The 14,640-nt window shown below is 32.8% G+C and overlaps 1 protein-coding gene across 1 annotated transcript in view; it reads left to right on the top strand.

The window, feature by feature from the left end:
• The first annotated feature begins 1,197 nt into the window (after window positions 1–1,197).
• The window catches only part of LOC125074993, a 59,965-nt gene continuing 46,522 nt past the window's right edge, over window positions 1,198–14,640 (top strand). Inside the window, exon 1 of the mRNA XM_047686515.1 lies at window positions 1,198–3,226. Coding sequence (XP_047542471.1) covers window positions 1,649–3,226 — 1,578 coding nt within the window. The 5' untranslated portion in view covers window positions 1,198–1,648. The remainder of the gene's footprint in view (window positions 3,227–14,640) is intronic.

Here is a 14,640-nt window from a genome sequence, read left to right as displayed (position 1 = left end):
TTATTTTTAGTTTTTTTTATTTTACTATTTTTTTTTTACTTGTTTTTTCTGTGTGCTTCGTGTTGTTTGTGATGTACAATAAAGTATATTTCATTCATTTCAATATAGCAGCGGAAATTCAAGATACAGGTACCTACATCGACCGAAAGTATAGGTACGTGGTGGGTTCAACTCTATTCTTGTGTCACGAAAATATTTTATTACAAACTTATTCATGATTTTAGAAAAGCTTAAATCAATGACGATAATTAATGAGTTTAAAAAACACCTGTAATTTGAAAAAAATACATAACACAATTTTGTCAAACACTGCAATAATATGTAATGGAATGTTTCCATATTTGCGTATAAAAAGTTTAAGGTATAATAAATGTATTTTTAAGAAGAAAGTAGTAGTGTCATCTGTTGGTAAAGTCTTGAAACATTAGCGATAGTGTTGCAGTTAAGAAATACTTCGGTAGATGGCGCAAATAATTACATTAAAATAAAAGATGCAATTGTTTAGATACTATAGTAAATAATCACTAATAAAAATATTCTTGTTAAGTTTATTTTAATAACCTTTTATTTTTGAAATCTGAAGATAGATAATATTCCACAGACTTTTTTTTTACCATTGCATATTTTCTACAAGATGTCGTTAATTGTAAGTTTCATGATTATGACGTGGTGTTCAGAACTATAAAATAATTAATTTCTCAGTTATAATATAATTCAAAACACAATATTTTTATTTTTTAACAACATTAAACAATTCCTTTCTTACTGCCCCATACTCGTGTTAGTGCTTACATATCAAAACCATACTTTTGCCTGCCATACTAAATAAAAAAGAATAATGTGAAATATTATTGTTATAAAAAAAATTAGACCACTAAATTATTATTTTTTTTGGTCGTTGTATGTAATATATGTCAATTTGAATATTCGTTACATACGTTTTCTGTCTTATAATGATGAAAGTCATATATAATGTCAATAATAAAAATATTTTTTGTTTTTCTTTTTCATTCTTTCCGATAATAAATGTTTCCTAAATAGTAATAAAAATTAATAAATGTATCAAAAAACATGTCTCAATTGAAGAAATAAAATATTATTCAATATATAATTACCCTCCATCGAATGGGTAATTATTTTTCCTCGTAGTATCTTTAATCTGGCAATATCAGAGTGCCATGCCCTCGGCCTCTCGGTCTCGCGATCGTGATACGAAGTACGAAACGAAGGAACAAGACAACTGTTTATGTAAACTTTCTGTCAAGTGTTGTGGTTTGTTAATAGTGTTTCACTAAAAAAGTATTTAAGTTATTTTATAAAAGTGTGTACATGAATTAGATCTAATTTATTCAATACCTGAAACTCGAATTATCTAGTGTTTTAATAAGCTCAATATGTGTTAAGTGATTCGTGTAACCATATGATTTATAAAACAAATTCATCAACAGGTTGATAACATAATATAAGCGTGTGTGTGTGTTTTTTTTTAATATCGTAATAAAATATTCATCTGTGTCAGTGCCTTAGTCAATATTTTATAGTAATTAAAAAAAAAACATGTGTTTTCTTTTATAAGTTAACGTATTTATCAACATAAAAGTCCGGACATAATTTCGTTTTCAAAAATGTATTTGAAGAATTTGAAATAATGTTAGCACAGCCAAAAAATAGAGTGCAAGCTATTAAAAGTAAATTCGAGAGTTTAAAAACCGAGAGCGAGGTTCTGGTTGTCAGGAAAAAGTCGACCCAACTGAATAAACAAGACACAAATGAGTGCAAGGATAAAATTAACGTTGAAATTATCGAAACAATTTCGTCAAAGGAAAATAGTAGGAATGATTCAGACTCAGATGAGTGGTCTCCAAAACCTAATTCCAGTTATTTGTACAGTAAAAATGAAGTAAAACGCAGCTTGAGCGAGACCAAACCGACCCTAGTGAGGCAGACAAGTGATCCTTGCAAAAAGCTATACCGAAGTCACGCCTTCCGGTGTGATAGAAGCCAGATTATCAATCAGAGTCCAAAACGTCACGGCAGTTGCAACGGTAGATCTGAAACCAGTGATTTTACATTAAAAATGGGTGATAAGAAGTTAAGTAAGGAACGCTTAAAACAATTAGGAAACTTCCTTGAAGTTCAAATGAAAAAGGAGAATTTTTGTCCAAATACAAGCTCAAATGATTCCATTGTTGTCGGTGAGGTCAATGAACTCCCTGATTCAATACCTGATTCTCAAGTTCCGAAGCATATACTTGATCAGTACGCTAAGGTTTTGAAAAATAAGAATAAAGCCGAAAATAGACAAGACTCCATGACAGACAGTGGTGTTAGCTCAGAAACTGAAATAGTAGAAGATGATAAAACAAATAAAATTAAAAAACTAGTATCCCAGTATGAAAAAATTGATGTCCCCCAAGAAACGAAGGTATCTAAAGCAAATTTAGAATCTATGAATGATCTCTGTGCTTCCAGTGAAACTATGAAATTAGAACGTAAGAATCCACATTTAATCTTAACAGACACATTGAAAAAAGCTTTAAAACAACCATTGCCCCCTGGACCTCCACCTAAAAAACCACCACGTATATTTGCGGGACCATCTATACCGGAATCTCCTGAAAATAATAAAAAAGATGCAAAGAAAATGTTAGAAAAACTAGAACAGGTGCTACAGAAACGTGAAGCTCAAGTTCCAAGTCAAAGCAATAATATATATGACATTGCTGAAACGGATCAGACGGTTGATAAGCCTAAAGAAATGCATTACCTTTGCACAGAGATTCTAGACATAACCCATCGGACACTGACTCCTAACAATCAAAAGGATCCATTTTCGAAATGTTTTAATTCTTTGAACTGTGCCATAATAACAAACAATTCAACGTTAAGCTTGCCATATACAAGATTAAGTTCCCACAATCGTGACTCTCTCAATATTTGCTGCAGTAATGAAAATGTAGATACGAATAATTTAAGTACATTTTTAAGTAATAAGTGCCTTAAATGTCAATCGAACGACAAAACAGACGGTTTTAAGTGTCATTTAAATTGTGATTGCAAAGAGATAAAGTCTGAGTTCTTCGTTAAAAAAGAACATATATATGATGTGCCGTTCGTTGATAAGAGCTTGAGCAACGACAATCGCTATGGTACATTGAACTCATTGAAATTACAAGGGAGTCACAGTCGGAGTATGGAAGACTTGCAGTCCAGGAATTTTGATGATGTGAGTAGTAGAATGTTTTTTGTACTTTTAAGACTTATAAGGGTAGTTTTACAACTTGCCCTTACAGATCCAACATCTTATATTTTATAAAGTAGTTATATTATTAATTGAAATTGTAATATGTGACTACATGTTCAGTGATAGGCATGATGAATTCAAATAACATATTAACTAATGATGGGGTTGGAGATATATCTTAGATAGCTGTACCTAATATACTTTAAATTTGGCTAAAGAATTATATAAAAATACAATAAAAAATTCAATTAATGTTAAGTACATAAGGTCTGATCGCTACGAGAGCTACTTCTTAAAGAGAACCTTTTATTAAAGGACATGTTGCACATTTGCAATAATTAAAGGATAAATTAAATAAATATTGCTCCATACTGAAGGTAGAGGATTGATCTGCTAGTAGAAAAGGCTTTTGATATCGAGGTCTCAAGTTCAAATCCTGAGTCAGTTAAAAGCTGATTCTTTTCAGTCAATTACTGCTCAATAAGTATCAGGAAACATGTATAGCTGTTGTGTCTGAACTCTTTCCGGTCTTGGATTGTGAGAGAATATAGAGTACACCTGTTTAAGCAAACACACTTGTGCGAAGGCCTTAAGTGTAATTATAATTGGGTAGTTAGTCATTTATGATGAATCATGACTCATCTCGTACAGTTTGTTAACTTTGAAGTGTATTGTGTTTAAAAATTGCTTCACATAAATAACTATGAGTTCAGATGACACAGTGTTAAGAACACGTGAATTTTAACCGAGAATAGCTGGTTTAAACCGGATCAAGTACCACAGAATTTTTATGTTTTTTATTTCACTCTTCTCGTGTTTGGTAGAGAAGAAAAATGTCGTGGAAAAAATCCTGCCTCGGATGAAATCTGCCATAAGGGTATCCACCAACCCGTGAGGAGTATGGTGTAATATAGTCAAACCTTCTCCTCAAAAGGAAAGGAGGCCATAGGACAGCAGACATTCACAGGCTTGTAACCTTTCTATGTTATATAGGTAGGAGGTCTGGCATTTTGTCCAACTGGTAAATGGTCACTTTTCTTAAATTCCCACGGTTACAATTGAAATTTTCTGAGGTGTATTTTTGGATTTTAGGTAACCCATTTAAGCCGTCAAACATTGCTAGTCCAATCGATGTGTAGCTTATTGAGTTGCTAGATAATCTGGGTGCTTTCCAAGGGAATGCTGCCAAATCTATACTTCATGAATGGAAATTATCAACCTAAAATTTTTGAAGATGTTCAAAATATCTGTAGACATGAATTCACCCCTGTACACCTTACCGTCTTCACGAGTCGTAAAGTATGAAATTTGTATTTCTCAATGAATGGGCTATACAACGTGAAAGATTTTTGTAAAATCAGACAAGGATTCTATGGACTAATTATCGCTTTAACGCAATCGAATCGTAACGAATTTGTTACTCAGACATTTGTCTTTTCTACTGTCATAACTATCCAGTTGCGGTTCGTTCGAAGTTAGATCGGAATACAATCGGGAACGTGTCATAGTAGTTAACAGAATTGGCCCATCTGTTTTAGCACATACTAGTGCACTATCATATCTTTGTGCTAGTCTCGTGTGGCTGAATTCAGTCAGGGGGATATAAAATCTAATAAAATATATTATGGGGTTAATTTATATAAATAACACCTACTTCGTTGGTCTAATGGCAAGACATAAGGCCGTAGAAATCCTGAGGGCTCAAACCCCAAGCCGATAAAAAGTTATTGGGTTTCTCGAGAATTTTTGGAATTTTGGATTTTTTGGATCCTTGCAAAGATCGTAACGACGTTGGTCCCGTAGTAGATCCGAGTGTAAGATGTGCCTTCCCATTGTTTTATGAGAGTGAGGAAAAAAAACAGTACAATAAATAATTATATATAAATAAACATGACTAGTGTCTAGAGAGATGATATTATTTTATTTATTATTGTTTTTATCATCAACCTTAATGTACATGGTTATTGTTATTACGTTTGACTGCTAAAGGTCATCAGGTGACCTCTTTGCCTGTCTTCTCTCTGTTATCAATACATAATAAACAAACTGCGCGACTTATAAAATACTCTTGTTATACATATAATAAAATCGTTTTTCCTAATTGGTGCTCAGTCAAAACTTGAAATTGAATTTTGGAGCTAAGGTTTTTATTTTATACAACAAGCAAACGCTAAGAAAGTATTTTTGGGTAATTTCAACTTTAATGGGCGGAGGTTTGTGGGGATGTGTAATTTTAAATGAATTGTTTTACGGGTAACCGTACGAAATTGTGACGAACAGTTAGTCAAAAAATCAAATTCAAAAATCAAAATATACTTTATTCAAGTAGGCTTTTACAAGCACTTTTGAATCGTCATTTAACAAACTATTTAAAGTAAAGCTACCACCGGTTCGGTTTGTAGATACTCTTTTTCAACGTCTAAAAATACAGTCAGTCAGTCAGTGTTAGATAATATACAAGGCGTAGGCTCGCTTTGCTTGGCTTTTTAAATGTGTCATACAACCATACAGTTTGTAATTTGTTTAAACATACGTTTTTTTTATAGACTGCGTCTTTGGTCAATCTAGCCAGCTTATCCGCAGATCAGACCAAACAAAATTTATTTGATTTTGAAGGATAATTCAGGATTACTCAGTAATTGCAGGATAACTCAGTAATAGACTGGAGTCTGGCAGAGTGATACCGCAGTATCACCCCAGGAGCACGTAAATGTAGGCTCTTGTTAGGGTTTCGTATCCAAAGGGTAAAACGGACCTTATTACTAAGACTCCGCTGTACGTCCGTTCGTCCGTCTGTCACCAGGCTCTATCTCATGAACAGTGATACTTGAAATTTTAACATATGATGTATTTCTGTTGCCACTATAACAATAAATACTAAAATCAGAATAAAATAAAAATATCATTATCTACGAAACCCTTCGTGCGCGAGTCCTACTCGCACGTGGTCGATTTTGTCGAAATATCGTTCCTTAGATTATGAAATTGAAGAAATAGGCTTATAAAAGCACTTTTGAATCGTCATGTGTGTTGAAATTAATGTAAATCTACCACCGGTTCGGAAAGTAAACTCTACCGAGAAGAACCGGCAAATAACTCAGTAGTTACTTTTTTTTAATTACAGTCTATGTTATTAAAGTACAATTAAATTATATATTTATATAAAAGCAAATACCACTCGCTGATTATTCACGTAATCTCAGAAACTATGACACCCACTAACTTGAAATTTGGCGGGTAAACTACCTTATAGGGTGTAGACATCCGCTAAGAATATTTTATTATCTCATAGTTTACGAAACTCCACCCCTAAGGGGATAATATATATATAAGTCAGCATATGCTAAAACCATAGTTCTTTATCTTAAATATAATCTTGTAATTATTGTAAATGTATTAATATGCCTTATTAATTAAATTTTTTTTTCAAGCTTACATTTTTTTAATTGGCCAATTTAAAACTAACTGTTGAATCTTCTCAAGAAAGATGTTTTAAATAATTGTTATTATTATTAGATTTTGATAATTTCGTCGAGAGACAGATGTAAATGCTGGATATTTTTAAGTTTCCTTTAAATATCGCTTCGTTTAATCTCATTGCTCAATGCTGTTTATTAAACCATGAAGGTTAGTATTCGATACGTCACGCCTTGCTGCGTGGGAACCAACCCTTCGCATTTTTTCCACTGCAATTAATCGTTATTTTTGACTCTATTTGTAGAGTCGTCCCGTTAATAAACAGTCTTTATTTCAAGATCTCGTTTATTCCTTTTATGGATACAATGTCACGATGTTCTGTTAAATGTGTAATGTTCGCTAGTTTTGGGGTTCCGTTTTAATTAATATTATTTTGTAATCGTTGGAAAATTAGGCAGTTTCTATTTCCTCCGTAGCTAACGTAGTGTTTTTTTTTTATAAAAGAAATGCAAGGACGTACGTAAAATTTTACCGCCAAATTTGTATGTATATTTTTGTACACCTTTGTTCAGGCAAAGGTAATTCGCTAATTCAGCCTAGTGACGACATTTTGAAGATGATTTACAGGTAAACCTATAACCAACCCTAGTAATTCCACTGGCTCATTCACCCTTGAAAATTAAATCTAACAATAATAAGTATTGCTGTATGGCACTAAGTGATTTGTTGCAGTAAACTCCAATTCTTGAGAAATAGAGAAATCTACCGGTGTTCAGCTGTGGGATCAATACGTTAGAATTGTATAGTGTATCGTTGACCCTCATTATATTGTCAAATCATTTTACAAATACTTTCGCTCGCAATTTTGTTACAGAATTTCTAATCCGTCGTTATTTGGCGCTATCTTCGAATGAAATTAAATTTCTAAAATAATATATTGTACGTGAACTCAATGGTTCTTATATTGTATTCGTGGGTTTTCCTTATAAATGTTGTCACTCCATCATACGTCTGCCACCAATTGGTACTGTTGTGCTCCAAATAAAGTATTCAATACACACCTATCTATTTTTTTTTTGCTTAGAACTTAAAGCGTCGAGATGTTGATTTTAAATATTATAATCAAAATATATATATATATACATAGGTAATTATTGGGATCGCTTTTGTACTGATAACTGATACCGAATTTCACCTAGGATTACTCATTTGCCATCAGCCGGTGACTAGCAAATTACATATATTTTTTTATCAAATCTACGGTACCCTAAAAAGTATTAGTACAGTTTAAATTCAATACTTTTCATGTATTCAATAACGATGAATTGCACTTTACACGATACTAAGTCGTGGTTTCTTTGAAACATAAAATGAACTTTATAATTGTGGAATACGGTATAAAATAGTATGACAAAAGTTTTGTGAAATTCAACATGCATGTTCACAAACGTGATGTAGATTTTCAATGAACGGTATTTTAAACGGTTAATATTTGATTTGTGTGTATTTGTTGGTTTGAGCTACTTTTTAACCGACTGCCTGAGAGTCAGAGTGGGTAATGAATTAAATTCTAAAACTAATGTAAAATAATATTCTGGATTTAAAATAAATTTAAAATAAAACTGAAAGACTAGGTATAAGTCCATATATTAAATCATTCCAATAAACATTTTTGGAAATGTATCCGGTTGAGTATCGTTATTGATTTTTTCAATAATCCATATTGAAAAAATCAATAAGAAAGTATAGTGATTACTTGGTTAACTGTGCAAACCGTTGTGCAGGTTAGGGGTAGGTAACCACTATTCGTATTCTACCGCCAAACAGCAACACTTCGTGTAGGTGTTCTGGTTTGATAGTTATCTGAGTCGATGTAACTATAGGCACAAGGATCGTCATAGTTCCCTAGTTTGGTGGCTCATTGGTGGTGTAAGTAGTGGTGAATATTTCATAAAACGCCAGTATCAATCGGTGGTGATGGCCATTTGTCACCAGCTGGCCCATTCGTTAGACCGCCTACATATCCCATAAAGAAGAATACACCTATTTATTGTACAATGATTTTTACTTCCTTCCTACAATGGAACTGGGAACATAGCAACTGAGATGAGCCTGTTTGTTTCCCTGTTTGGCTGTAGAAATAATAAGGAGTGCTCATTACTAAAGATTTATCCTAATGACTGCCTCTTTGGTCTAGGAGCTAAATTATAAGGCCATAGATCCAAGGTCCTGGTTCATACTCCGGTAAAAACTTATCGGGTTTGTCGAAAAATTCTCTCTAGCAGCCAGAACTTTGGTTGTGGTGATGCTCTCGTACCACGAAACCGATCTGGTCCTTCACTGGAACTCATCGAGGCTATACAGTCTGTTCCCGTATTTGTCTATCTTTTGTGCCAATCAGCCAGACGGTAAATTTTTCATATCAACCGACTCAACATTAGAAATGAGAACGCACCAACACAGGTCCACGTTTAACAAACCAATCTATTGATAATGAGAGTATCCTGTTGGCGCTGTTCGATCGTGCACAGGATGTGAAACCGGCTTTCAAGGCGATACTGTGTAATACGACTGGGCTGGACTGTTTCGACTCGATTTGTAAATTAGACGGGTTGTAATGTAATCGGACTGCATGGTGTGACTAACGCCAGTTTTAATGTTGCCAAATTGATAAATGTTTGTGGTTTTTGTTTATGTTTTTTTTTTTGGGATATTGACATCATTAATCTTTGATGAATTAGTCGGTGGTAGGGCTTTGTGCAGGTCTCAGGTACTTCTCGCTCATTGGATAGTGTTCCCAGGGTTGATGGTGCATTGATGTAAGGAATCGTTAATATTTCTTAGCGCTGATGTATATGGGCAGTATTGATCATGTACCAGGTGGCTCATTTGCTCGTCCGTCTACCAATATCCTAAATAAAGTATAAAATAAAACAAAATTATATGATTATATACTTTCAATTCGGGTTATTGTGAAATTGTTTTTGTTTTTATCTCTTGTTTAACTTTTGATATTAGTCAATAATTATGCAAAAATACTACTAGTACCTCAGTAAATGACACAAATTTAATGTCAAAACCAAGGGCGAGTCGTACTCGCGCACGAAGAGTTCCGTACCATTATCTATAAAAACGGCAAAAAAAGTATCTCTGTTGTATAGGAGCCATCCTAAATATTTATTTTAATCTGTTTTTTTAGTATTTGTTGTTATAGCAGCAACAGATATACATCATTTGTGATCATTTGTATTGTCTAACTATCACGGTTAACAGACGGACGGCGGAGTCTTAGTAATAGGGTCCCGTTTTACCCTTTGGGTACAGAACCCTACAAACGAGTGTTATATTAGATACTAGTTCAAATAAATTCATAGAAAACGAAACATAATTACAAGTGCAAGTACGTATTAGGTAACGAAATTTGTATAGGCGGTATTGGCAAGCGAAAGTCAATTGTTAAAGCATCGCGTGTAGGTGGGCAACGTGTAGGGTTGCCACTTGATGTTAGTGTTCGATTTTTAAATTATTGTTCGAATTGAATTTAACCATTATTTCGCTTTGAGACTAAGATCGAATGAGGGATGTCTCTCTCTTATTTCAACTGTTCCCTTCGCCGGGGCTTTAGCTTACTTCTTAAAAGTGATATGTATTAGGGAAGTAGAGGTAAATTGTTTTATTTATTGTAAGGTAATTAAATTACTCATATTGTGCGTTTTAGTAGTTTTCAATAGTTTAGAAAGTCGACAACTATTACACAGATTTTTATTGATAACATCGCCTTTTTCAATTATAATTATGAAATATTATGTTGAATTTTTTATTGTCGTGTCATGCTATCAATTTATATACGATACATGTGTTAGCTCGGGTTTGAACCGGCAATCTTCGTTTAAGATTGACGTGTTTTATTGGGCAATAGCGGCCCTGAAAAAAGTAACAGTCTCTAAATGTCACTCTGCTAAGGCCTCCTTGGATTGATTCCACCACGCTTGCTCCAGTCTAGGTTGGTGGATACACATGTGGCCCAATTTCATTGAAATTAGATAAATACAGGTTTCCGCACGATGTTTCCTTTCACCGCTGATTTTAATTATAAACATATATTAAGTACATGGGCTTGAACCCGCAATCGACGTTTAGATGCACGAGTCCTAACCACTCGGCTATCTCAACTCGATATATCCGAAAATAAAGCTAAATTATTAATAGTTATTAAAAATAACACCATTGACAACCCTGTTCTGTAAGCGGACTCGGAACGTTTTTTTTTAGCGGAAACATTGCGTTGGAAACGTCTATTGATTATAAACGCATAGTTAACAGTAATCACTAATAAAAAGTGAGAATGTGTGTATGTATGTAAGTAGGAACATCAACAGAATAACAGAAGCTTAAAACCTCCTTATCGTTTGTCTCTCTCTATATATTATGATGTATATAAACGATTTCGCTGTTTTTGTATATTTTGTTATTTTGACTAAAAATTGCGCCTTTTAATTTTAATGTAAACTAAAAATCAAAATATTTAAGTAGGTATATTTCTACATATATTTAAATTTTTATCAAATATCATATTTTATTTTTCACTACCGAAAATACCTTATTATCGGCTTTTCTTTGCTGTAATGTGCTTATAAACCTTCCTCTTGGATCACTCTCTTTGTTGATGAAAAGCTCATTAAAATTCGTTCCATAGTTTTTAAGATCTAACCGTACACACCGGAAGCGACTTTGTTTTATACTATGAAGAGATAATGTAGGTTGAGTTAAAGCTTATTCGGTGCGCTACTCCAATAGTAGTCGTTTACTAACCCGATGGCTATGCAGGTTTTCTCGTGACATTCACACCAAAGCACTTGACGAGTTATGTGTCCGATTTTAGCACATGACAAACTCTAGCTGTTGCTAAGATTTGCTCCTTAATATATCCTTGCGAACATTATATTCGTCCAGTCAAAATTCAACCATAATAATCATTATTAAATATTTTACGAATATATAATATATTTATTTATTGACTAATATACAGAATACAATCAGAAAATATATTACGGATTTACACAATTTTGAACTGGATTACATTCCTAGCCTCAACTAATTTGGCGGCTAGGTTGGCTCCGGGTTGGGCATGCATTCGACCGGGGTCGAACTGGGAAGGTCAAATACGGCACTTAGAAAAGTAACACAAAGGTATTGAGAGTATTCAGCATTGGAGACAAGAGACTCCAGACCTCGCCGCCCCCTCAAATTTGGCGCCTTTGGCTGTCGCCCCAACGCGGCAACCCCTAAAGCCGGCACAGATTACATTGGCTTGCTTATTACAATAATATTAATAAAGTGAGGTGCTTGTTATATAATATTAAAAAAATAAAAAATCAAGTAACAATATTAATTAATAATAAAGTTATTTTTCTTTATTATTAAGGACATACAATTATCATAAAATAGGAACATTTAAAATATACAAAAATTGATCAAGTCTCCGCATATTATCACAAAATCACAAACTATGTACATACATATATAATATATTAAAAATAAATTAAATTAAAGTATGAGCTACTGACAAAGATTTATTAACATAATTAGTAAACTAATTAACGTTGAATATATTTTACAATTGGCACGCTTAGAACACTTTGTTTGTTCTGTCAACTCTTGTTTCAATTTTTTTTTTATTACATACTTGTATTTGAGTTCGACATTACCTACAAACAGACAAGTAAATGATACAGATAGCCGTCACCAATATATTTCAAGTGATTGTTTTAGTTATTTATGTAAATTGTTATGTAATTTTGACTCGTCCAGCTGATTTTTCAACGTCATACTTAAATAGCGTCAAAGAAAATGAACCCTGTAGCACTCAGGAATAATGTAGCGTTCTACCAATGGAAACATTTTTAGTAATGGTGATTACTACATACATAAAAATTTTTGGATCTGTGTAATATTAGTATAGAAATAGATTAGGTAGTGGTCTTAGAATTTGTGATGAGTGGACCACCCACTAGGTACAAACCTACCTTGCGAAAATCCCTACCACCTAAATAAATAATAATAACCGAAATCTGAATCGATATTTCGATCTCCAGCTCGATAGTTCGTAAATTATTATTGTTATCGATTTTCTAAGCCTAGATTTATAGTGTTTTTTGATTAGATGTTATTGATACTTTATAATAAGTAATAACTCTACAGCCACTCGAAATGTATGTGTAAACATTGATACAGAATTATAACACGTATGTCATAAATATAAAAGCTACTTTTGTTTAGACTAAATTTAGTGATACGGTATTTGCTTTATGTTAAAGTTATATTTAGTTGCTCCATAATAGATTCAATATGGCATCTATATACGGATCCGGCGGTGACCATATTTAAGTGTTGGTATTCAGGACAAGGCAAAGTGATTATATTAATATTATTTTATCGATTGTAAATAGTGACAGTAATGTTATTTTAATTGAAAATAGGAGAATAATGTAAACCAATGAGTGGTCACGTTAAATTTAAGTTTTTTAAAGTATGTTATATCTGGCTTAATTAGCCACTTGGTGGTGAATTGTCACCACCGACCGTAGTTATCCTTACTCTAAGAAATATTTACCATTCTCTACATCGGCAATGTACCATTAAACTAAGGACCTGTTGGCTCTTGTTACGCTGGACAACAATAATAAGTATAGAATATCTGATGAGTGGGTGGTACGTACTGAGATGGGATTGTACACATCCCTACCACCAAGTGAATGACGATTTAAAAGTTTTCTAATTACTGTCGCCGTTGGTCAAACGAACTATAACAATGATATATACAAAACATGCATGTGCGTTAGACGAATTTATTTACGTACCTTGTAGTATTTACAAAATTCATCTGTACTTAATAATTTAATAAATAAAGATCTTATTCCCATCAAATAATGACATGACTTTTGTAAGAATGGTCGTTGTTTTAAAAGTAATGTTTAATTAATTTGGTAAGTGTTAGTATTAATTATATATAATAAAGTATAATTTGGTTAGTATTAATCGTATATCCTGAATTTAAATTTCTCTATAGAATGTGCTAATTAAGTACTGTTGGAATCGTAATAAATAAACATCACAAAAATATTATTTGACTAAATGCAAGAGATATTCATTTATTTATGGCAAACTAATTAAAACCAACAAACTTTCCTCTTGTATAATTAAATAAAATAAATAAAAAATATCTTTTTTTAATTTTTATTAATGTGAAAGTTTTAATATAGATATTTGAAAAACCGGGTTATTTGTAAAAGAATAACAAAACGAGGACATCATAAAATTGTGTCCTGAAAAAACAGGATGTTTGGTAACCCTAATACGAAACGTATGGGTATAAATAGATCAGCAGCTGTATTGCTTTTACTATTATTAGTAACATGCTGGTAGCAAGTCGTGTCCAAAATTATAATTATTTATCTAACAATCATATTAAAATTGAACTAAGTAAACAAAGATACAAAATTTTTATTAAATCAAGTTAAATTATGCTCTAACAGCAACCTGTCCGGATTTTGTATGTTTTCGTCGGAAAATATAGGTAAAAATTTAAAAAAAAAAAATGGACAGACTTCAAATGTTTTCGTCGAATTCAAATGGGACCGAACGGGAATATCTCTCAAACATTACAATAATTTTCCGGTTAAAAAAATGAAGGATGTCTGATGTGACCATTTTTTTTTAATATAACTAAATCGGTAACCATGTAATGGTATGTTAATGCATGTTCAAGTTATGGCTGATTTTTAGATATTGTGTAAAGGGATTAGAAACGCTTAACTTGGAAGCGTTGACCAAGAACGCCCATGGCTTTTTCAGCTGTCTGTTTCCGTCCCGATTGTATTGACGTTCTACGCATAAAATCCTTAGAGGAGAGTATTTACAAGTTGCTATTTACTTTTTAAAGTGAAACGCCTTAAGTGGCGTTTATCAATTGGTGAACG

This window comes from Vanessa atalanta, chromosome 29 (assembly GCF_905147765.1).
Source record: "Vanessa atalanta chromosome 29, ilVanAtal1.2, whole genome shotgun sequence".
Classification (NCBI taxonomy): Eukaryota; Metazoa; Arthropoda; class Insecta; order Lepidoptera; family Nymphalidae; genus Vanessa; species Vanessa atalanta.
Note: the sequence above shows the minus strand (reverse complement) of the source record. Positions and strands in the feature narration are given on the sequence as shown.